Source organism: Marmota monax, unplaced genomic scaffold, assembly GCF_021218885.2.
Source record: "Marmota monax isolate L192 unplaced genomic scaffold, Marmota_monax_Labrador192_F-V1.1 WCK01_AAM20220418_F8-fsc00141, whole genome shotgun sequence".
Classification (NCBI taxonomy): domain Eukaryota; kingdom Metazoa; phylum Chordata; class Mammalia; order Rodentia; family Sciuridae; genus Marmota; species Marmota monax.
In genome coordinates, this window is record NW_026692981.1 from 2,143,181 (window position 1) to 2,167,090 (window position 23,910).

At 53.6% G+C, this 23,910-nt stretch overlaps 1 protein-coding gene and 1 long non-coding RNA gene across 6 annotated transcripts in view; one reads left to right on the forward strand and one right to left on the reverse strand.

Annotated features, from left to right (window-relative positions):
• Kiaa0319 (KIAA0319 ortholog) overlaps positions 1-22,364 on the forward strand; it is a 65,924-nt gene extending 43,560 nt beyond the window's left edge. For 4 of the 5 annotated variants that reach the window (XM_058582013.1, XM_058582014.1, XM_058582015.1 and 1 more), the window contains 11 exons: positions 559-678; positions 1,185-1,317; positions 2,240-2,388; positions 5,834-5,985; positions 7,436-7,574; positions 8,155-8,314; positions 11,701-11,843; positions 13,223-13,345; positions 14,340-14,430; positions 16,658-16,749; positions 19,085-22,364. In XM_058582013.1, coding sequence (XP_058437996.1) covers positions 559-678; positions 1,185-1,317; positions 2,240-2,388; positions 5,834-5,985; positions 7,436-7,574; positions 8,155-8,314; positions 11,701-11,843; positions 13,223-13,345; positions 14,340-14,430; positions 16,658-16,749; positions 19,085-19,248 — 1,466 coding nt within the window. In that variant the 3' untranslated portion in view covers positions 19,249-22,364. Of the gene's footprint in view, positions 1-554; positions 679-1,184; positions 1,318-2,239; positions 2,389-5,833; positions 5,986-7,435; positions 7,575-8,154; positions 8,315-11,700; positions 11,844-13,222; positions 13,346-14,339; positions 14,431-16,657; positions 16,750-19,084 lie in introns of all 5 variants that reach the window. The other variant, XM_046452493.2, reaches the window with a different exon arrangement.
• Positions 4,240-19,091, reverse strand: LOC124097917 (uncharacterized). The gene is made up of 4 exons (XR_006853404.2): positions 17,835-19,091; positions 17,480-17,619; positions 9,541-9,646; positions 4,240-7,788 (listed from the first exon to the last, which is right to left on the reverse strand). It is a non-coding gene; the product is annotated as an uncharacterized LOC124097917 (long non-coding RNA).
• Positions 22,365-23,910: the final 1,546 nt, after the last annotated feature.

The following is a 23,910-nucleotide window of genomic DNA, read 5'->3' on the forward strand; positions in this document are numbered from 1 at the left end:
TTTCTTTGCTTAATATGTCTTTACATTTTTCATTTTAAAAATTTAGAGCTACCTCATTCTTTTAAATTTCTTCTGTTTGACTGGTGGGTATGGAACCCAGGGCCTGGAACATGCTAAGCACTTGCTCTTCCACTGAGCCGCAGCCCAGCCCTGAGGATCTCTCTTCTAAGCTTGCATTCCATAGTGCATCGCGGTGGCCTTGGCCACTCCCCTGTTGGTGAGCAGTGGGTTTGCTTCCCTTGTGTTGCTGTTGCACTGGGCTAGGTCAGCCCCTGGGGTGAGCCTCCTGTGCATTTCTCTGGTGTAGATGCTGAGAATTGCTGGGTAAGAATGTGCCCGCTGTGCATCCTGATGGACATTGTCTCTTGGGCTATATTCACCTAATTCCTTCAATGCTCTGAGGATACACAGTGGGCTACACATTCCATTTTCCTGGGTTCATATGTCTTTCATTTTCTGTATTAGATGAAATCATAAGTTTGCATATGTCACACTCTTTACTTGAGCTTCTTTAATATCTCTTTGTTTTTGTCTTTGCATTTGCTGCTGCTCAGGGAGCACAGACCCCGTACCTTCATCTGTCTGCTCTGCAGGAAGGAGAGTACGCCTTCCGGCTGCTGGTGACAGACTCCGCCGGTCAGCAGTCCACTGCTGTGGTCTCTGTGGTTGTCCAGCCTGGTATGTGACATGGAAATGAGATCTGGCCCCCAGGATGGAAGCAGGAACAGTAATCGGGCCCCTGGGCTTAGGTTGTGACCAATTGGGCAGGAAAGTCTCTATACCTCGCTGCCGTCAGGACGTCAGGCTGGGAGCTGCTGCTGCTCGGAGAACCGGTTTTCTTTCAAGTTCAGAATCTTGTCTTGATTCTGTCTCTAAACTGTGGTACAACATGATTGGGACTTAGCAGGGGACAACAGGGTCTGCAAGAGCCCATAGGACAGGCACCAGTGGGGGGCAATATCTGCAGGGGCTTTCACCACCAAAAATTGACAAATGAGGAGATTCGTCTGATGTAAACATTAGGCAGTGCACACACGCATGGAACGTTCTATGGTACCCGTTATCAAGTATCAAGTACCACTTTTATGTTTTTATGTATCAGATAGATGTCTAGAACAATAAGTCAGAGGATGGCAGCCTTCAGGCAGAGATGGGACCTTTTCACACGGTTTCTGCGATTCTAGGAAACAACAGGCCTCCCGTGGCCGTGGCCGGCCCCGACAAGGAGCTGGTCTTCCCAGTGCAAAGTGCCACCCTGGATGGGAGCCGGAGCAGTGACGACCACGGCATCGTCCGCTACCACTGGGAGCACATCGGGTGGGTGTCAAGCCACCACTCTAGGGGTCACAGCCATGCTGAGGGACAGTGTCCCCTCCCTGGAGGACCAGCACCAGGCAGCCAGTCAGGACTCGAGCAGGCTTCTAGAAGTAACCGGGCGTGGTTGGCCGAAGAGTGCACCAAGTGCAGACAAGATGGACAGAGACTGCAGGGCGTGGGTCCCAGGGCAGGTGGCAGGGCTGTCCTGGTGTGAGGGGAACTGGGGATGGAAGAAGCTCAGGGGGGCCTCGGGGAGCCCTGTCTGCGCCCCACCACCCTGCGCAGACTGGAGGCCACGGAAGTTCAGAGCTCAGTATGACCCAGCATTTCCCGAGCTTCACACGCCCCATCTCCTGGACGTCTACGCGACGTTTTAAGAGGCTGATTACGAGTGTTACTCGCATTTTGAAGCTGAAAACCTAAGATGCACAAGGACCGCTGAGATCACATGGCCTCAGGCTGCCAAGGCAGGAGGAGAAGGAGCTGGGCTCAACCTAGGTCTTCTGAGAACCACGTCTCCCTCTTAATGCACCGCGTGATTCCTCTTAGGACATCCGCCATCTGGCTCACCCTCCTCCATGCGCTCCCTAAAGGTGGACAAGGATTGTGACCCAATTTTATTAGGAAAAGAAAGGGGTAGTTTCTAAGATTCTGTTTCCAAGGCTAGATCATCTCACTGGCAGCTAACTAAGATAAAAAACCAAGAACAGGTATCTTCTTCCAGGAGCGCAGCTGACTGTAGAAAATAGGCTTTGGCGCTTGACGGTTAGGCTCACCTGGAGTGTACCAGGGACACAAGGTCACCTTAAGATACTCTGGGTGTGCACATTGCCCGGAAGCGGCAGGCAGCGTTTGTGGGGCGGCCACACTCTTGCCTGAGCGCGCCACGCCCTCCCTGTGTTCTCACTGTCTTGGTTTACAGAGGCCCCAGTGCAGTGGAGATGGAGAACGTGGACAGGGCTGTGGCCACCGTCACAGGGCTGCAGGTGGGTACCCACCTCTTCCGCCTCACAGTGGCAGACCAGCAGGGGCTGAGCAGCACGTCCACCCTGACTCTGGCAGTGAAGAAGGGTGAGTAGACCACCGGCCTGCCTTCGTGTCCAGCAGGACCCTGGGCCCCGCCGGGTAGAGATGTCAGTGCTCACTCCCTCCTTCCCACAGGGCCAGCCTCGGAGCCGCACAGCTCTCCCCAAGCCCTGTGCAAGGAAGCACCTTTCCTTTTCCTTGAGTATCTTGTAACAGTTCCACTCTCCTTCAGAGACCGTGGCGACCAAAGCCCAGGTCTGGAGATGCGGCCACACTCTGCTGTCTGTCGGAGTTCGGCTCAGAGGTGCTCCCAGCCTCTAGCTGTTAACTGCTCTTGGCTCTGTTCTCTTGCATGCCTCCTTGGCCCTGAGGGCTCGGGCCCTTTGCTTCAGCCGTTTCTTCATCCTCTCTATAAAGCAGTGCTGGACTCGTGGCAGTCACAAATGTTGGTTAGTTGGAAGGACTAAAATGGACGATTGTGACATGTTTAAGCACAGAGGAAGGAGAGCATGGCTGACGGAAAGATGCACATGTGGTATGGGAAGGGCCAGGGCGTGGGGCTGTGGGGACAGCTGCTGGGGCCTGAGGCAGAGGCTCAGCCACGAAGGGTGCACTGCCACCTGTGATGCCTAGCAGCTGGCAGGTAGGTGAGGCTGGAGCAGTTTCATCAGCAGAGTGATGTAGAGCTGGATCTCCAAGAACATCTTATTGTAGACATTTCTAACCACACATAAAAGCAGAATAGCCCTAAAGCCCCTCGTGTGCCGCGGGCACCTTCCACGGCCAACACTGCTTTGCTGCTCTTGTTCCTCTGATCAATTCGCAGCTTAGTCTACTTTGATGGGAATGTTTGAAAGCAAACCCTAGCACCATGTCATTTCAACTTTAAGACGTGGATTTCTAGGAAGATGGCATGACTGGGGTGTAGCTCAGTGGTGAAGTGTATATACGGAAAAGAGCAGGCCGGGAGGATGTGGGGGATGTGGAGTCATCTGGGCAGGAGGTGACGGGAACCTTATTACCTTATTAGAGGCCAAGAAGGTGAGACTAGGGAGAAAAGGGACACGTTGGGAAGACCTTGGGAGCGTGTGTTCTCAGGACTTAGAAATGCACCTGAGGGTAAGAGAGGTGGCATGATGCTGGGAGGGATGGCAGTGATGGCACCAAGATTCGTGACTTTGGCATGTGGGTGGGTGGTGAGGGAAATCGCATTCACAGAAGAGCAGCAGTAGGTTTTAAATGCAGATTTGGACATTTTGAGTTGGTGACAATGATGTGTCTGGGCAGGGGTCAGGGAGCATATAACTGGAGTTCAAGAGCACAGACCAAGGGGAAGTGCTGGACCTGCCATGGACCTACTTGGAACCTCGGTGTTGTTTTCTACAGGCCTTTGGGCTCAGTTTATGCCTGTTTGTTTCTATTCTTCAGCACCTTCCCCCTTTTTCACAGTGGAATTAATTTTTTTGTGTCTTTTTTTTTTTTTTTGGTGTGTGTGTGTGTTGCTGGGGATTGACCCTGGGGTCTTTTGCATACTAGGTGAGTGCTCTACCTCCGAGCCACATCCCTCACCTGGAATTGAGCCTCCTTAATGTGAACCTCGCTCCCCTCCCCATGTCCCACCCCTAATGGAGTGTGGTAAATGAGATCCTTTTTTTTTGTACTGGGGATCAAGCCAGGACCTGTGTGTGCTGGGCAAGCACTCTGCCCCGAGCCCCATCTCAGGACTTAGGGAAGTAGGAAGCCTGGAAATGGGACCAGTTGTCTCTGCTGCAGTCTCCAGCCTGGGGACCAGGGAATATTAAGGATCCCCGGGCTCCAGCCTTGGCCTCCTGTCACGATGGGCAAAAGGTGTGACTTATGCAGTCGAGGGGGGAGAAATAAAGAATGTCCACACACTTCTGCCCTTTCGATGCTTTATTCACTCAAATCACTCAATACAATTTCATTCTAAAGGTTCTTAATCAAGAAAAGGACAATCCTTAATGCTGGGCACTGCATAGACATAATCAATTTACAGCAAACAATTCTAGACTAATTAATTCTAAGCACTGCAAACACACTTAATCATGACAGGCTCATGACAGACATTCCCTCTGCAAGCCAAGTTCAAGTGTCAGATCAAAAGTCTCCAGCCTTAAGCCGCAAGTCCAGCAGATGCACACTCACTTTTTCCTGACATCAGATCAGGAACCGAGGCAGGCTTCTCCTGGGGTGGAGCTGACGGCTGGCTGAGGAGGCGGTCATGGGGAGAAGTCCTTTTCTCACCAGAGTCAGGAGGCTGCTGTAGAGTTTGAGAGTGATGGGAACAATGCAGAGGATCAGGCGGATGAGAAGAGCTGGGATGTGAGTCCAGGTCCTCACCAGGCTCTCCAGCCTGAGGGCATCAGTGTCGGCTGGCTGAACGTCTGCTCATTTGCTCCATCACCTAGACTACATTTGGGGGCATCCGACCACCCTTTCAATTCTGCCACCGGGTTTCTCAGTGATGTCATTTGCCCTGGTATTAAGGCATCTGGTCTGGAGGTCCTCACCCTGATTCTCTTGCCTCTCCCCCTTACTGGGGCAAGGACAACATGACAGAGACTTCGCGCTGAGCTTGTCAGGGTGGGGGGAAGTGGCTCGTTCATGTCAGGGCTGTGCCTCATGACCATACTGGAGGGCTCCGTAGGCACCTGGTGAGACCGCAGGTTTCAAAGTGGGAGTTTTTAAATGGAGTTGCTTAGGCTCAGGCCCAAGGCCGTCCTCACACTTTCTGACCCTGTTTTCTGCTGCTGCCTGTGGGGAGGAGACTCTGGAGCCCTCTGAACAAGCGGGGTTCGCCCTGCAGCCGCCTCCTCTCCAGACCAGCCCTGTGCCTCTGGTGGCACCCGTCCCTGCTGGTGCCCCGGCCCTCTTTCCTGGAGTGTCAAATCAGAAATGGCTCTATGCTGTCTCATTTCTATCTGACACCTCATCAGAGGAGGGAGGGGCTGATCACTTTCTACCAGTTTGATAATATTAAAAAATCCAGACATTTCTGCAGTCAGACAGTGTGGACCAGTAAAAGATGACCCAGGGTGTATTTGCTTTGTTTTTATTTTTATTTCTTGGCCGTGTCTTGCACATAGTGGGCAAGACCTCTACCACTGACCCAACCCTAGAGTGTGTTTTAAATCAAAATGTTTTTACTTTCTGGACCCTGAACATTGTAAGATCAATGTTTCTCTCCTTTTAAAAAGAGAAGTAACACATTATTATATATATTAGAAAAGTCATCAGTGTCCAGGCTGCCACCTGCCCTTTTCACCCCAATCTTAAACAGCTAAGCACAGAGTTGTAAGAAAGTCTATATATTGTCTTGCAGGTATTTGGGGCAGAAAATAATGTCTTTTAAGTTTTTAAAAGCTGCATCTCTGCAAGAGGGAACACTTGTGGGTATTTTATGACCTGCTTTCTATCACCAGCATTTTAAATCGATGTCTTTGCTTATTTTTTGCTGTACTTGACATAGAAAGTAACAGTCCTCCCAGAGCCCGGGCTGGTGGCAGGCATGTTCTCGTCCTTCCCAATAATTCCATTACTTTGGATGGTTCAAGGTCTACCGACGACCAAGGCATTGTGTCCTATCTGTGGGTGCGGGATGGCCAGAGTCCTGCTGTGGGGGTGAGTACCTTGAATGCCAGCTGAGTGCCTGTTTGTGATGTGTCTGTGCCAGTTGCTCGGGCTGCTACAGCAGCACACTGGGGCCCGGTGGCTTGGCCAACAGGACTCCACTTCCTGCTGCTCTGGAGGGTGGGAAGGTGAGACTGAGGCGCCGGCCAGTTCGGGTTCTGCTCAGGCCTCTTGCTGGCTGGTCCACAACTGCCTTCTCGCTGTGTCTTCACATGGCAGGGAGCGAGGAGGGGAGGCACAAGCCCTGTGTCTCTTCTCAGAAGGACACTGATCATACCTAATCAGGGCCCCACCCTAGGACCTCCTTTCACCTTGATTACCTCCTTATGGGTCCTGCCTTTGGTCACACTGGTGGTTAGGGCTTCCACATGTGAGGTTTGGGGGACACAGTCAGTCTGTAGCAGTGTTCATATCATGGTCTCATCTCCCCGGTAAGGGGCTTGGTCTAAGTTTGCATGTCCCAGGGCCTGGAGGTCAGAGCTGCTGTTAGATCCTGAAATCCTTTCCGCCCTTCCCTGACCACACTCTGGCTGGGTAGCAGAGCAGAGCCTGGAGCACTTGGAAGCCGAGTCTCTTGAGGGAATCTTTTTGCTCTTCCCTGTCATTGCTGTTTTGGTCCAAGTAGATTCTTCCTCTTCCTTATGTCATATCAGACATGTCACAAGTCGGGATGGCTGATCCCCTCCGCAGGGGAGGAGAGTGAGCGCAGAGGTGGAGAGAGCCTTGGCTCAGGTCAGCTAGCTCGTCCCTCTGCCTACAAAACCGTCCAGGGTGCAGCTCCTGGGGCACTTTCCCACAGCCCGCTGTGCCTCCTGGGCTTAGGGTTGGGGATCTTCCTTCCTGCCCTTGCCAGGGACTGCAAACCTTCTCTGGGAGAAGTACTGAAGGCGTGGTCACAGGGAGGGACTGAGCGCTCCACATTTCCCCAGTCCCTCTGGAATGCCCTCTGCCCAGCTGGTGGTGGGTCTCCTGGGCTTCTCTTCCTCTCCTCCGAGTCCCTACCTTCTTGTGCATCCTTTCCCATCAGCAAGTTCAGAGCTGGGAATCTGGAGAGTCTGCTCTAATCCTTCGGACCATGGAGGCCCACAATGACCTCCCTTTCTCCCAGGGTTTCAGTTTGAGGAGACCGTGTTGTGCCGGAAGGGAGCCCAAGATGAGAGTGTTATAAAGCAGATATGTTAAATAAGACCCGTGAAACCCAGGCCTAGCCCCTGGGGTCCTCGCCCTGGTTTGGGTCTTTCCCTCTGTTGGACAGAATCACTCATTTGCTAATTCCTGGAAATCCTGCCTTGGACTTTGTGCCCTGGAGCTGTGTGGGGAGGGGAGCCGAGGGATGCTCCCTCCCCAGCCTGACCCATCTCGTCTCGTGGGTGAGGGTGCTCAGGCTTGGGATCAGAAACCCGAGGTTGACAGCTGCCGTGTGCATCCTGTTATTTCACAGGATGTCATCGATGGCTCTGACCACAGTGTGGCCCTGCAGCTCACCAATCTGGTGGAGGGGGTCTACACTTTCCACTTGAGAGTCAGCGACAGCCAGGGGGCCTCGGACATGGACACCGCCACTGTGGAGGTGCAGCCAGGTGTGTTCACAGACTGAGGAGCTGCCCAGGCACGGTCCAGCTGGTCAGCACCTGGGGATCTTCACAGATGCAGCCGTGGTGGGGGGCCTCCTGTGGCTGGAGTCAGCTCTCGGCCCACTTGCTGCCCTTGTGATCCCCACTCGATCATCCAGCCCCATAACTTGTAAAGGACAGCTAGAGCTGGCAGCGAGATCATCTTTTCACTTTTGTTTTCCTGCCAAGAGACAAAGACTTAATGTGTAGTGGACACAGGGACGCGGGGCTGGGATGCCCGGGTGGGGGAGAGCTCACAAGGTGGCCACACTGACCCCCACTGTGGGTGGACAATGCTCGGGGCACGGGGTGGGGGTGGATTCTCTTTGGTCCTGGGCAAACATGGGGGATGCTGGCATCTCAGATCAGCGAGGGGCTCAGGTATGCTGGGAAGAAAAAGAGACAACAAACCGGGATAAAAGAGAAAAGGTACTCCCCATAGCGGCCTCTGGGTGTCTGGAAGAACTGTCCTAGGAGCCGGGTGTGGAGATCCCGCAGGCAGTGCCTGCCGCCTCCAGGTGGAAAGCCCTGGGGTCTCTCCTTCCAGACCCGAGGAGGGGCGGCCTGGTGGAGCTGATCCTGCAGGTGGGGGTCGGGCAGCTGACAGAGCAGCGGAAGGACGCCCTGGTGAGGCAGCTGGCCGTGCTGCTGGACGTGCTGGACTCGGACATCAAGGTCCAGCGGATCCAGGCGCACTCGGATCTCAGGTACCTCGTGTTGGCTGAGCTGCGGACCCCGGAGGCCAGGACGGCGCTGTCGGGCTTCTTCCCTGTGCGCGCCTCTGGGCTCCTGCGGCCCCAGCTTCTCAGCTTCCCTCTTCCCAGGGTTGGAGTGTGTGAGGCTGAGCTCCTGCCTTTTGTGTTTCCCTGGGATTTGCTTTGGTCTTCTTTTTTGGTACGGGGAACTGAACTCAGGGGCTCTCAGCCACTGAGCCACGTCCCAGCCCTATTTTGTGTCTTACTTAGAGACAGGGTCTCACTGAGATGCTGAACACCTCCCTGTTGCTGAGGCTGGCTGTGAACTCCAGATCTCCTGTCTCAGCCTCCCCAGCAGCTGGGATTACAGGAGGCGTTCCCCGAGGAGCAGGGCTCACTGGGATTTGTTTTTAAATGTTTATCCGACTGGGTGGAGGGGAGGAGAGGAGGAATATGGGGGAAAATCCCACCATGCACAGTAATTCCACCAGCTCGTCCCCTTGGGCTAGTTTTCCTTGGGACTGGTATTTACTTAGAAAAGTGCCCAGTGAAACACATCCTGATTATTACTACTATTATTGTCATTGTGGTGATTTTGCGGTGCTGGGGATTGAGCCCAGGATCTTGCGGGCTAGGCCAGCCTCTACCCCGAGCTCCTCCCCAGTCCTCTATGTAGGTATGGATGGATGTTTGGCACTGGGAATTTAACCCAGGGGCTCTTTACCACGAAGCCACATCCCTAGCACTCCCATGCCTTTTTACATTTTTTAATTTTGAGACAAGGTCTCATTATAAGTTGCTTAGGGCCTTGCTGAATGGATGAGGCTGGCTTTGAACTTGAGATCCTCCTGCCACAGCCCCCCTGCACCCCCACCAAGTCGCTGGGATTACAGGCATGGGGTGCCAGGCCCAGCCCTCTAGTTACTTTTTACAGAACTCTTTCTAAAACACAGCATACATTTCTCTTACTTAAAAAAGACCAAAAAATACTGAGTCACAGACTTTTCTGAAAATCAACAAAACCAAAAGTTGTTCCTTTGGCCAGTCAACAAAGTTTATAAAGATTGACCAAGAAAAACCCAGAGACGGCTCAAATTGTTGAAGCCGGAATAAAGGAGGGGACAACCTTACAGAAATGGAAAGGACTTTACAGAGATGCTCTGAACGCTCCTCAGCCCACCAGAGAACCTTGTGAAACTGAAAACCCCTAGAAGGACATAAACAGCAAAAAAACTTACTGACAAGAAATGACAAGTCTACGTAGACCCACGTGCAACAGGTGGAGACTGAAGAGTAACAAAGGTCCCCAAATGTCCCAGGACCAGACGGCTTTCCCAGCGAACCCTGCAAAATGTTTAAAGGGTTAACATAGCACTTCACAAGATTCCCCCAAAATAGAAGCTGGGGAACATTTCCCAATGGTGCTGTGAGGCCAGCTCTCCCCCAATCCTCAATCAGAAAAGGACACCACAAGGAAAGAAACCTGTAGGCCGACCGCCCTTCCAGTGCAGAAGCACAAACTGGTGACAAAATACTGCCAAACTGAACCCAGCCCCTGGTGAGAAGATAGGCCAGGACCAGTGTGCCCCGCCCGGGGATCACGGCCGCTTCCATGCTCAAGGGCCAGCCTGTGACAGGCCACGCGAGGGCACAGAGCGCAAAGCCCAGCCACAGCCGCAGGCGCTGGAATGTGGGGACAAGTACATGGTGTACTTCATCCATGGCATACATTAAGGGCGTCTGAGTGGCAGGCCCTGCCCTCGTGCTAGGCACAGAGAGAGAGAGTGTGAGCGGCAGGCCGCTTACCCCGTAGGCACACCCTGGGCGTGAGGCCATGTGTGGCCGTCCCTGAGCTTGCTCCACGGTCCACTCCTCGATTGGCCGCTGCAGGGATAGTTAGCAGACATTGCACTGGTGACTGCCTGTAATCTGCTTGGCTGCTGCCTGAGTCTATGTACATGGTAACTGTGCAATAAAATCAGACCTGCTTCCTGCTTGGTCTCCCAAGGTCTTGATTAGCGACTCCACAGCCACACTCTCCTCTACCATGTTCCGTGGACCTCCTCGCTGGATGAGAGAGCCCACTCACTGGAAGCCCAGTGCCCGCAAAAGAAACACTTGTGGTAGAACTGTGTCCCCAACACGGTTTAGCCAAGTGCTGACCCTGGTACCAACTCAGTGGGAAACTGAGTTGTTGCAGAAGTATGTAGTTAATTTAAGATTAGGTAGTATTAGGATAGGTGGCTCTCAATCCATGTGCCTGGTGTCCTCGTGAGAAGAGTGGAGACACGGGTACACAGGGAACGCCACAGGACAGAGGGGACAAGAAACACAGACAAATTTGTTGTATTTTTTTTTTAACAACATTCCTGGAAAACTAACAGATCTGAATAGTTATTTCTCTAAAGATGTGCAAGTGGCCCATTAGCATGTGAAAAGATGCTCTTCATCATGAGCCACTAAGGAAATGCAAATTAAAACCCCACCTTGACACCACTCAGCACCCATTGGCCGACCAGGGCAGGGCAGGTGCTGGCAAGGACTTGGGTACCCTGGAACATCTGCATGGCACAGCCCTGTGGAAGGTCTGGTGTTCCTAAGGAGGCCAATCAGAGCTGCCATCGACCCGATGACTCCACTCACAGGTGTACACCCAGGAGAGACAAAAACCTGTGTATGAATATGCACAGCACCTAGTCACAGTAGAGAAAAAGTGGAGAAACCTGAACGTTCACCAGCTGAGGAGTGGATAAAACAGCGATCGATCGAGCCGCACAGCAGATGCTGCAAGGCGGCGAACTTTGAAAACACTGTGCTAAGTAAACAGCCAGACGCAGAGGATCACTGCATCGTGTGAGTCCATTTACACCAAGTGTCCAGAGTACTCAAATCCCTTATAAAGAGAAAGGCGGACCAGTGGTTTTCAGAGTGGGGGAGGAGGAGAGGGGAAATATGCTAATGGTCTGGGTTACCTTCTTAGGGTGAAGAGCCTGTTCTGGGTTAGACGGCGGTGATGGTGGTGCCAGTCCGTGAATGTACTGGAAGCCATTGCAGTTGTGCTTTAGAGGGATGGGGTTTAGCTTAGGGGTAGAGCATGTGCTTCGCATGTGCAAGGGCCAGGGTTCAATCCAGCACCAGAAACAAAGGAGGGGAGAAGGCGGTCTCCTCGCGTGTGCTGTGTCTGCTTGCACCTGTGCATCGGGCTCCCCTGTGAGGCCTCTCTCAGCTGTACTTGGAGACCTAAGGGCCTTTATTTATGAAGAGAAGCAATTCCTGGCCACAGGCGAGCCTGCCTCTCCGCCTAGCTCCCGACAGCACAGGCCGGTGGCCAGGCTGGCCGTGCCCCGTGGCCCTGCCTGACACATACGTGTGGCTGTGCTCCCGTGTCTCCTCTGCAGCACCATGCTCGTGTTCTATGTGCAGAGCGGGCCTCCCGCCCAGGTCCTCAGAGCCGCCGACGTGGCCCGAGCCCTGCACAGGCGGCTGTCACGGGAGAAGGCCGACTTCTTGCTTTTCAAGGTCTTGAGGGTGGACACAGCAGGTATGTTGCGTTCTGGAATCTTCTAAAAGAATCAGACTTGCCGGTGGTAGATACGATATGGCTTGCAGGCACAGGGAGAGGAGTGGATGGGGACACCCAGGGACTTGTTCTGCACTTACTTCTCAGGGGTGTTTCCTGCAGCACACATTTGCCCACAGCCGTGTCTTAGAAGGAGACAGGGTCTCTCTCTGTTTTTTTTTTTTTTTTTTTGGAGACAGGGTCCTCTGTGTTGTCCAGGCTGGTCTTAAACTCCGGGGCTCACACTGTCCCCTTGCCTCCGTCTCCCAAGTGTCAGGATGCAGGCATGTGCCACTGTGCCTGCCCGCGACACAGCTTCAATGTGCCTCCCACGTGGACCCTGCTCTCAGTGCCTGCTGGCCACCCTCCAGGACACCCACTGGTCCACAGTCCACAGTCCTGTCTTCATCTCATGAGCAATATGAATGCACATCACGCTGAAGTGGTCATTTCTGTGAGGGTCACAAGGGACATGATAACATTTGGGCAGCAAAATTTAATTCCAATAAATTTATTTCCAACAAATTCTCCGATAAAATATTATTGACTTTTTCCATTATAATGTAGAGTAACTTGATGTAAAAAAATCTTCTTTTTTTCTGGCTACAAAAGTAATATTTATAGTTGTGGGAAATCTGGACTATCCAGAAGATACCGAGGAGGAAAGAATCTTCCAGATGGTGAAGCCTAGAATTCACACCACTCAGAGATGACTCATTAATATTCTGGTATTTCTCTCCAGTTGCTCCATCTCTGTGAACATGTAATACAATCAGGATGATTTGATGTCTGTCTTTTTTTGAGACCTGGGGATTGAACCTGGGCCTCACTCATGCTAGGCAGCGCTCTACCACGAGCCGCACCATGAGCCGCACCCCCAGCCCCTGTCGTCTATTTTAACTGTGCTTTTAACTTCATATATGATCATTTTCTCAACTAACTCCTTTAAGCTTCCCGTTAGGGAGATGCTGGTGGCTGTGTGGCGTGCCTCCCTGGGCATGATCTGCAGTCATGTGACCCGCCCTGTATCCACGGACTTTAGGATTGATTTTCAGTAATGTTACAATGCAGATATTGTATCCAAGGAGCTCTGTGACATTCACACAAGAGCTCTGTGCACATTCCCAGTCAGTCTCACTGGGTGCATTCTCAGAATCCGCTTTCCTGGGCCAGAGGTGGCACGTGTTTGCTGGGTTTGAAGGCGTTTGCTGTGTGGTGTGGCTTCTCTGCCATTTGCTTCCTGATGAGGAGGTCGCAGGTCCTCGGTCCAACACCACACAAGTGCTCAGGGCCTTGCTGCTGGGTGCGGAGCAGGGAAGCCAGGCCCTTCCCTGCGGCCCTCAGCTCCCTGCCCCTTGCAGGCTGCCTTCTGGAGTGTTCTGGCCACGGCCGCTGCGACCCCATCACCAAGCGCTGCGTCTGCTCCCAGCTGTGGATGGAGAACCTGATCCAGCGCTATGTCCGCGATGGGGAGAGCAACTGTGGTGAGTCCTGGCGTCCAGGTGGCCGTGGCAAGGAGCTGCAGGGCCATCGTCCTATCCCAGAGTCCTCCCCAGGACTGCCTTCTGGCTTATGCATAGAACCTCCCCGGGAGGAGTGCTCTGCGGCAGAGCCTGCTTGCCAACCCTGGCCGGCAGCTCTGAGAAGGGGCTGCTGTGGCCACAGGCCACGTTTCCAGATTGCACCTCCCTTGGCTCCAGCTCAGGGGGACCTGCCTGAATTGGACCAGTGTGGAGACCCAGCCCACTCCTCCGGGCTGTCCTCCAGACAGGCACCAACAGTGGGAGCCAGGGCCTCAGCAGGCCGGGCTGGGCCCCTCCATCTACTCTGGGGAGAAAACCGTATCCGATCACTGGTCGTCCTCTAGGAGTAGATTTGTGGTTTTGATGGGAATGATTGGCAGAAAGAATGGTCAGAGCTGACTGCCAGATCACATCCTGCCTCGTATGGCTCAAGCATGCAGAGCCGCCACCTGGGCCAGGATTCCAGGGAGAGCGTGTGACCTTCACCCCAAGAGCTTTAACCCAGCTCGGCTTTGGCTCCCGTGGCTCCTCTGGTCCTCAACTGCTCGGCAGAGCCCTTGACGAGCGAGGGCACAGGAGGAGGGAAGACGGGGCTGAAAGGTGTCTTCATCCACGGGCACTTGGCTTCATTAACACCACGCCAGGACCATTTTGGGGGAGGGTCGTGATCTTGGGGTTCTGGAGGGACTCGGCTGATGGGCCACAGTGTGTGTGGAAGGGACATTATGCTACTTAATGGGTTGATTTGGTTATTTTAGGTTACTTGGTTCTCTAGTCAGCATGAAGTACGTGCTCCATGAGTCCCTGGACCAATGGGTGGAACAGGGCCGTCCTAGGTGTTGATTACTGACGTTCTGCCTTGTTGCTCTGCGCTGCCTCAGAAATCACTGCGAATCCCCCGCGGTGCTGTGTGCAAACAGCCCACAGCGCCCACCCTGGCTCTCTCGTTTTCCAGAGTGGAGCATATTCTATGTGACGGGGCTGGCTTGCGCTCTCCTAGTGCTGGCAGGAGGCGTGACGTGGCTGTGCATCTGCTGCTGTCACAGGTACGTGCTGGTGCGCCTGTCCACTCCAACCAAGGTGCCTCCCTGGGCACCGTGTCTTGCCGTGGTGTGCCTTGCTGGGGTTTCTTAAGTTGCTGACCTGTCTGATGGTCACTTTTATGAAGACAAGCTAGTCCAAGAATTCGATGCACATCTGGCCCACGGTGCAGGAGCCTGCAGAAGTGGACTAATACTGGAGGCTGCTTCTCCTTCTGAAGGCTCTCACTTTCCAGGAGGGTCCAAGTTCTCCATCAAATCCAGTATTATCCTCGCTAGCTCATGTCACTTCCCCAGAGCAGAACCTTGGTGGCCTTAGAGGTCTCAGTGGAGAAAAGAGTTCTACAAGAATACTGGTACAGACTTCTAGAAGAAGACTTCAGTTTTTATTGCATGAAACAACATCCTGATCTGTATGAATCCCTTTTATTTTTAGGTATTAGAGATTGAACCCAGGGCGCTTTACCGCTGAGCCACATCCCCACCCTCTTTATTTTTTATCTTGAGGGAGGGCCTTGCTAAGTTGCTGATGACCATGAACTTTCTATCCTCCTGCCTCAGCCTCCCAAGTTGCTGGGATTATAGGTGTGCACCACCAAGTTGGGCCCGAATCTCTTTTAGTCTAATATCACCAAAGAGAACCTGTGTTGGTTTTTCTTTTTTCTCTCCATGGGGTGCCCAGAAGCCCCTTGGCTGCCTTGTTGTCTGAACCTCCCTGAACCCCGCACTCGGCCCTCTGTGAGACTAGGGGGAAGTGGTTATCTAGTCCTTAGGAGCCAGCCAGTGTCCATTTTTCTATGAGTCTCTAAAAATGTGCTCCAAAGATGTAATAAAGAGTAGGTGAGCTAAGGTGGGCGCACGCCTGTGATCCCAGTGGTTGGAGAGGCTGAGACAGGAGGATCACAGGTTCAAAGTCAGTCTCATCAACCTAGCGAGGCTCTAAGCAACTCAGTGAAACTCTCTCTCTAAATAAAATTCAAAATAGTGCTGCGGATGTGACTCAGTGGTTGAGAACCCCTGATTTCAATCCTTAGTACCAAAAAAAAAATGTAGGTGTACTAAAACTAACAGTTTCTTTTCAGAAGTCACTTCTACTCAAGTTTTTTTTTTTTTTTAAAGAGAGAGTGAGAGAGAATTTCAATATCTATTCTTTAGTTTTCTGTGGACACAACATCTTTGTATGTGGTGCTGAGGATGGAACTCGGGCCGCACGCAAGCCAGGCGAGCGCGCTACCGCTTGAGCCACATCCCCAGCCCCTCAAGTTTTACTTGTGCTCATGGTCCCATGGTAGGATGGTGAAGGAGAGCCAAGCACAGGCCCCAGGGAGAGGCTTAGGTCCATCAGGTTTTCCTGGTGCCACCTGGGATGGGGTCCCCTGCTGCTTGTGGCCCGCAGCTTTGGGTCCTGCATACCAAGCAGACGGGGAGGGTGGTGACATGGCTAAGGCCTGTCTCGTGTCATCTCGTGTCATCTTGTGTAGTGCTCCCAGCAACCAGAGAAGAAAGGGACCATCCTTGCCCCCATTTTACAGGTCAGAACATGGAGGCACCGAAGTCTAGGAGAGTTCTCAAAGCCAGAGCTAGGAGGTTCTAGCCTGAGGGTGAGAGGCCCATCTCTTATTCACTTCGAGATCAGAAAATTGGAATCACTCTTTGTTCTTTACCTACCTTAGCATGGTTTTGACGTGTTTTCAAACTGTCTTCTGCAGCATGGGATGAGGTACACAGGGCCAGCCTGGTTGTCACGTGCTGTGATACAGAGTGGATGTCTGACTCGTTGCTAAAGCAACAACTGAACTTGGGAACGTCCTGTAGTATAATTTCTGCTGTTTTTCCTTCTCTGATTGCCAGTTTGATTCCTGCATCTTTGACATTCCGGGGTGCTAAGGCTTTGGGGGAAGCTTGCTTACCAGGCTTCTTTCCTCAGTAAGGAAAAGCTCCCTGCACACATGGTTCTGGGGGCTGCTCTCGGGGCTCCGTCCCTCAGAGCCCTGGGCTAGAGGCCCAGGGGCGTGGCTCTCCCACTCCTGGCCCATTCTCCTGCTGCTCTCTGCAGGGGGCTTCTGCGAGCCCCCTGCTGGGCTCCGGCCCCACCTGGGTCTCACAGTGAGGAGCTGAAGTGTCAACTCCTACACACCAGAGGCCAAACACCTCCTCAGTGTCTTCTCCTCAGTGTCCCAAACCCTGGGTCCCAGTGACCCATCTGAGTTGAGCTTTTCATTGTTCCTTTCAGACAAAAAAGGACTAAAATCAGGAAGAAAACGAAGTACACCATCCTGGACAACATGGACGAACAGGAGAGAATGGAGCTGAGGCCCAAATACAGTAAGAAGCCGCCTCGCCACGGTGTTTGCCAGGGAGGGACACTGGGCTTAGGGGAGGAGTAAGCCGAGTCCGCGCTCAGTTAGGGAGGAAGAGTGGGGCGCAGCCTGCGATGACAGCCAGCGCCTCGGTCCTGGGGCCCTGCCAACGGGAGCACTGTGGTCTTAGAGTAGTGCCGTCTTGGCAGAGAGCCTTAGGCCTCGATGGTGAGGGATGTGAAGTGTCTGTCATCAGTTAGCTCTGCCCAGTGACCCCAGGGCAAGGCTCCTTGGCACCCAGTGCCTGGCTCTGTTCCCTGTGGTGGCAGGGTGGCAGGGCGCACGACACAGTGTCCCCAGCTCCTGTGTGAACGCTCATCACTGTCGGCCTGCCAGACCAGAAATGCAGCAAAAGGACATTTAGACCTCACTAGCCTGCACTCTCCGGCAGCTGCACTAGCTCCACTCAGGGCGCCCTGCGCGTGGGCCTCTCCTGCCCGCCTCAGTTGGCTTTGGGAGCTCAGTATTCACTGCGGCCTGCTGCATGTGTCCTCTCTGGCCTCTGCGGCTGCTCAGCCGGGCGTCTGTGGATCTGCCATGACGCTGGCTTTGCAGCTAAATTCTTGCTCACACAGGGACATACTCACTTTCAAGGTCAAGAAGTGCAAAACGCTGCCCACTCTCGGTGCTGAGTGCCTGCCCCCTGCACAGTCCCCGGGTTCCCTGGGGAGGGAGGGAAGTGAACCTTCACCTACCTTTACAGGAGCTCAGCCTGAGGGCAGGTCAGACCCTGCGGTGCTGGGAGTCCTGTGGGCGCCTGAGGAAGCCTTAGGACAGAGGCCAGGACTGCCTGGTACACCGAGTGTAGTCAGAGGCTTTGGCAGCAGGAGCTTCACTGCAAGTACAGAGTAGTGTGCATTCATTGAGTGCCCACTGTTTACATTACATAGTTGACGTTGGAGGTGCTCCAAAGTGACTACACCTAAGAGCTCAGGGTCCTCTGGCTGCATTAGGTCACCCCGTCCCACTTGGAACACGCCCACCCCCTGATGTCTCTGTCCTCCTGGGGCCCTTCTTACCCAGGTGCAGGACTCAGTCATTGGAGCTCACCTGGTCCCCAGCCCCAGCTGCCAGTCTCCTGCTGTCTCCGCACCGCTGTCTCCTCCACCCTCGTTGGGATCCTCACGGTCTCACCTCTGAACTGTGTAATGACAAGGGCTGAACCGTGCTGGGTGCTTGCCGCGCACCTGACCCGTAGTTCTCATCCATCCACATGTCCCTAGACCACAGTTCCTCCTGCACGTGGGCAGCACCTTCGGTGCCGGTGAGGGCCAGCTCCTCCGGAAGGCACCCTCTCCCCATAGCCTTGCACCGTGTGTGTGTGTGGGGGGGGGTGGGGGGTGCCAGGGGAGCTCTCCAGTGCCTCCTTGATTGTGACTGTGACCCCATCTGTCACGTCCCAAGGCACTGCCTCTCAGGGCCTTCTCCTTGGGGGTAGAGCGTTTCGAGGGGACGTAGCGTGGAGATCACAGCAGCCCGGTCTGCAGTCTCCCGGGGCCTCTTCCTCTGTCCCGCAGCCTGTGTCTTTGCCACTGACTGCCTCTGCTGTGGGGTGAAGCATCGACTCCACGTCCTGCCCTGACTCGGTGCTTCTCTGGGAGGCCCCGGCTCCCACTCGCTATTTCCTGTGTGAATCGTTGGCCGCGGTCTGGTCCTGGGTGCTGCCCGTAGTCCGTGCCCCTGCTCTGTCTCCCCAGCCAGATCCTCCTCTTGCCCAGCTCCCAGGCTACATGGAAGGCCCCGGAGCAGTCGGGGGTGGGGTGGGGGCCACTCCTCTAGATTCAGGTCGGTGTTTATTTCTCGCCTGTCGCGCTGTCTGCTCACCTGTCTATGTCTGTTCGTTCTCTGAGAGCAGGGATCACTCTCCTTCCTGTTCTGCCCCTATGTTAACCCCAAGAACTCAAATCTGTTGAACTTATACAGTAGTCGTGACGGCTCTCATTGAGTGCTCACTCTGCGGAATGGGAATGCTGGGCCTAGACATTCACAGCACTATCTCACTTGATCCTCACCATAAACCCAATTGATAGATGAGGAGAATGGAAGCCCAGAGAGCCTGGGTACCTTGCCCAGGGTCACACAGCTGGGAGTTGCCAAAGCTGGGGCTCAAATTCAGGTGTGATAGCAAGGTCCCTATTGCTGAGCACTAGGAACCCCAAGCCACTTGCTTGGCTGCAGGTTCAGGGGACACATCTATGCTCCTCCTGTGACCTGCACCCAGAATAGTGGAGCTGAATGTGAAGAACAGGGCTCCTCCTAGGAGGGGTGCTGCTCCCTGAGCCTCTGCTGCTTCTCCCTAGGCATCAAGCACCGGAGCACGGAGCACAACTCCAGCCTGATGGTGTCCGAGTCCGAGTTTGACAGTGAGCAGGACACCGTCTTCAGCCGGGAAGGGATGGAGAGAGGGCATCCCCAGGCGTCCAGGAACGGGGCTTCCTTCAGCTACTGCTCCAAGGACAGATAGTGCAGCAGCCGGAGATGGAGGACCCCGTGGGACCCTGTGTGCAGGACCACTGTGGCCTGGAACAGGAAGCCCACTTGCCCTGCACACTGACGCCTCTCCCAGGGGCCTGGTGGGCTTCTGTAGGAAGAGGCCGGGTTTCTTGGGGTTGAAAATGGAACCTTGCTCTTCGGACCGGGAGGCTCGTTAGCGGGCCTGAAGGCCGGGTGAATTCCCAGGCTTCGCGCGGGTGAGAGTTGTGTGTTTCCAAAGCTGGCCCTGTGCTGATGCTCATGTCCAGGTGAAGCTTCACACCTGTGTGTGTCTGTAGAACCTTAGAGAGCGTTCTGTGGCTGGCAGAAGCTCAGGAGCTGAGGAAAGGGAAAGGGGAGGCCGAACATCCAAGGTAGCATTTAACATCGTCTCTTCCTTCTCTAAGAGAGAGCCGACGCTGAGCCTCTCTCACCTGTCCATAGCCACCCACCACAGTGGAATCACCAATTCACTGAACATTGAGTCTCACCGCCGGCCGGGCATTTGGACTGCCCCAGATGGCGGTAACCGCTCCGTGACCCGTGAGCCAAGGTCCTGAAATCTGGTCAGTCTTAATGCAGGTGGCAGGGTGCTGAGGATCTGGGCCCCTGAGGCACTTTCCATAATAACCGGACCTATATCCACTTCATATGCTTAAAAGTGATACTTGTTAAATAGTTTTTGGACCCAATCGATCTTATCTAAGCAGCCATTTCCTCCCACAGAGCAGCACCCAGAGCGTGACCTAGAGTTGGCTGTTGCCTCGAGGTCCCCTAGCACCTGTGGTCCTGGGCTGGGGCTGGCGGGGGCGTTGGCAGGTCTGTGGAGTGGGGGGAGGCACAGGGTGTGGCACAGTGTGACAGCCAGCACTACCCTGTGGCTCAGGCTCTGGCCTGCGGCAGGTGGGGATGCCTCTGTCCACCCCGAGGAGAAGCAGGGCCTCTCAAACCCTCAGGCAGGAGTGCGCGGTGTCCAGTCCTCCCGTGGCCGCACACGCCATCTAACCCTTTCCACCTCATGGAGCACTGACACTTGGTGGTCATGGCTTCTGAAGGTCGAGGTGTGATGGCAAAACCACACAAGCTCTCTGCCCTCTTCACAGCTTCAGGGACGTGGTTGTCCTGGACATAGCACTCAGTGGCCTCAGCATGGGGCTTTTTTTTTTTTTTCCTTCTAAGTCAAGAACTTTCACTTTTTACTTGAAGGAAGCATTTTGTGGGTTCTATTAGCATGTACAAATTGCCAGCCTCACTATTCTTGTGCCTTGGGGCCATTGTTAAGTTAAACTAGGGGTTACCTTAACATACATAATGAGATGCTGTGACAACTGGCGTTGGCTGCTACCCAGTGACTAATGGGCAGGTAGCATATACTGCATGGACCCAGTGGACACAGGGCGGTTCACTTCCAGGCTGGATGGAGTGCAGCAGCATGCCATTTCACCATGCTACTCAAAAGTGTGAATTGCTTATTTCCGAATTTTTTTTATTCAATATTTCCAGATTGCTTTTGACCTCAGAAAGTGAAACCGTGGGTGAGAGGGGACTCCTATGTTACACTTCATGCAGAATAGAACTAAAATGTACAGAAGTGTAATTTTATCTTTACAGTAATTTTTTAGTGTGGTGATTTCTTATGTTCATATTTTCTGTATAACTAGCAGGTTCAATACCATCTGTAGTATTATAAGGAAAATGTGATGCTTTTTAGACCAGTATTCAGCATCATAAACTTAGATCTGCCCTACCCAGTGACCAGGTTAAGTTAATCTTATGCATAATTGGAAATTACTGGCATAGGAGACATCAGTCCAAGTGCGATGTCACAGAGTGTGGTCAGGCAGAGGGAGGGGCCTTTGCTGTGTCATGACACACATGTCCATGTACTCAGTGGACCCCTGCTGCCAACCTAGAAGGAGACAGTGCTGTTCTCGTGTTCAGATAGCCCTTTGAAGGCCAGGAAGTTCATTTCTGGGTCTTGCCCAAAGCCACAGTCGATTAAGTGGTGGGTCAGGAACTGAACACCAAGGCCCACCTTCCACTACACTGAGAAGTCCTGCCTTGCAGGGCAAATTCTGGGGACCTTTTGGGCCTCCTGAAAGTCCTCCTAGGACTGATGGGAAGCCCTTGTCCTATCAAGGGCTTGTCCAAGGACAACAGCCAAGGGACAGCTGGCCCACCCAGCCCTCCTGCGGGAGCTTTGCTGGGCCACTGCTCCCTGGAGCTTGTATTGCTGCTTCCACCCCCTTCTGTCCTGGCCATCTCAGCCCGGCCTCTGGGACCCTTCCACCCCCTTCTGTCCTGGCCATCTCAGACCGGCCTCTGGGACCCTTCCACCCCCTTCTGTCCTGGCCATCTCAGCCCGGCCTCTGGGACCCTTCCACCCCCTTCTGTCCTGGCCATCTCAGCCTGGCCTCTGGGACCCTTCCACCACAGAAGAATCTTGAACCCAAAAGATTCTTGGAATCTTGGAAAGATACTTGGAAACCAAAGTAAACATCACCGAAGTGACCAGAAAGCGGGTCCCTGTCATCCCTCATAGAGGAGACAGCACCAGGTGGGACGACCCCCTCCCTGCACGCCGTCTCCTGCTGCTCATCACGAGGGTCCCCAGGAGGCAGAGCACCATAGGAACTGTGGGCAAGAGGGGAGAGAGTGGCTGCAGGGCTCACAGGGTGACACGCTCATGAGTCGCTGCATTCGATTTAATAAAGAGAAGGGCTGGGGGTGCAGCTCGACTCGCACGCACAGGACCGTGGCCTCAATCCCCAGCACTGCAAAACCAAGGGAGAAAATCCTCACCCCAGGACCACAGGAGAGGATTCACTCCCACAGCACGAAGAGGCTAAGCATGTTAACAGAACCTGCTTAAAAGCACACAGTGAGGTCAGACAAGTTATCACTGCACATGGGGACAGACACGCCTCCCTGGCAGGAGGGCAGGGCGAGAGCCCTCTTTCCTATGTGACCAAGCTGTGGTGGACGGTTTTAAGTCTTGACTCTGTTTTTTAAAATGCATTATCTCCCCAGTGTATCGACAAGATATTCCTTCTAATGTAACACTATTAAATGTCTTGCTAATTAAATAAAGGGGCCTGTCTTCTGTAAGCCTTATTTTTAGGGAAATATATTTTCTTCAGGCTCCAGGCTTCCCTGGACAGGACGTCCAGCAACTGTGGGCGGCAGCTTGTTGCACATCCTGGGAGCCCAAGGGCATGGTTTTTGTGTTTTCAAACAGTTGGGGAAAATAATCCTTTGTATCACACAAACTGTATGAAGCTGGGTTGTGTCTGGAGACCCTCACTGGAACACGTCCACCCGGCATTTGCTTACCTGAACCTTTGGCTGCTCTGTGCTACAGACAAGGCAAGAAGTCATGGCAGAGCAGTCTGCAAACTCTTAAAATATTCACTGTCTGACCTTCTGCAGAGAAAGAGAGCAAGAAAGCCCTGGCTGCTGTGCAGGACCCCTGCTTCTCCCACCCCTGGGGGGGGGGGCAGGCTGGAGGAGCTGGGGCCCCAGCCAGAGGCCGCGCTGCCATTGACGGCCGTCTGCCCCCTGCTGGCGAAGGCTGGCAGTGCCGGGGGTGGTGGTGAGATTCCCTGGCAGATACTAAGCTGCACTTGGATCAGTAACAAAGCTGGCTTTAAAAAACAGTGTACTGAGGGGCTGGGGATGTGGCTCAAGCGGTAGCGCGCTCGCCTGGCATGCGTGCGGCCCGGGTTCGATCCTCAGCACCACATACAAACAAAGATGTTGAGAACTAAAAAATAAATATTAAAATTCTCTCTCCCTGTCTCTCTCTCACTCTCTCTTAAAAAAAAAAAAACAAAAAAAACAGTGTATTGAGGCATAACACACTTGCAATAACCTGTGCTTACTTAAGGCTTGTGATTTGATAGGTTCTGCAGTACGTGCACACCTGTGGATCCAACACGACCGTCCAGCCAATGAGCAGATATGTCCACTCCCGAAAGTTTCCTTACGGACTTCGCAATCCCTCCCTCCCCCAGAAATCAATACAGATTAGCTTGAATGTTCTAGAGTTTCCTATAAAATAGAGTCATACTCTGTACACCCAAATTTTTAAAGATCTTTTTTGTAATATTTACCTTTCAGTTATAGGTGAACACAGTGTCTTTATTCTACTTTATGTGGTGCTGAGGCTCAAACCCAGTGCGTCATGCATGGTGAGTGAGTGCTGTACCGCAGGTGGGCAAACAAAGGGCCCCAGGCCACTGTGGATCCTGCTAGGAGCTCTGGGCAGTTCCCTGGGGATCAAACTGTGCTTTCTGTGTGTGTCCCAGAGGACGCGCTGAAGGCTTGGTCCCCAGCCTGTGGCACTATCTGGGGGGCGTTTAGGAGGTGGGCCTGGTGGGAAAGTCACCGGGCCCCTTTCCCTCTCTGCACCTGGTCACTGTGGTGAACTGCTTCCTTCCACTGGGCACTGCCGCCCTAATGGCGGCCTCACCACTGCCCAGAAGTAGCAGGCCAGACCGTGGACGGGCGCCTCTGAAACTGTGAGCCAAAGATCCTTCCTCTTGTTGGTTACCTTGGGTGTTTGCCTCAGCAATGGAAGGCGGGTCGACACCCGTTCCTGGAACTGAAGGGGTGTTGACGCGGGTTGTCAAGGGCTCCTCCAGCTCACAGGGGA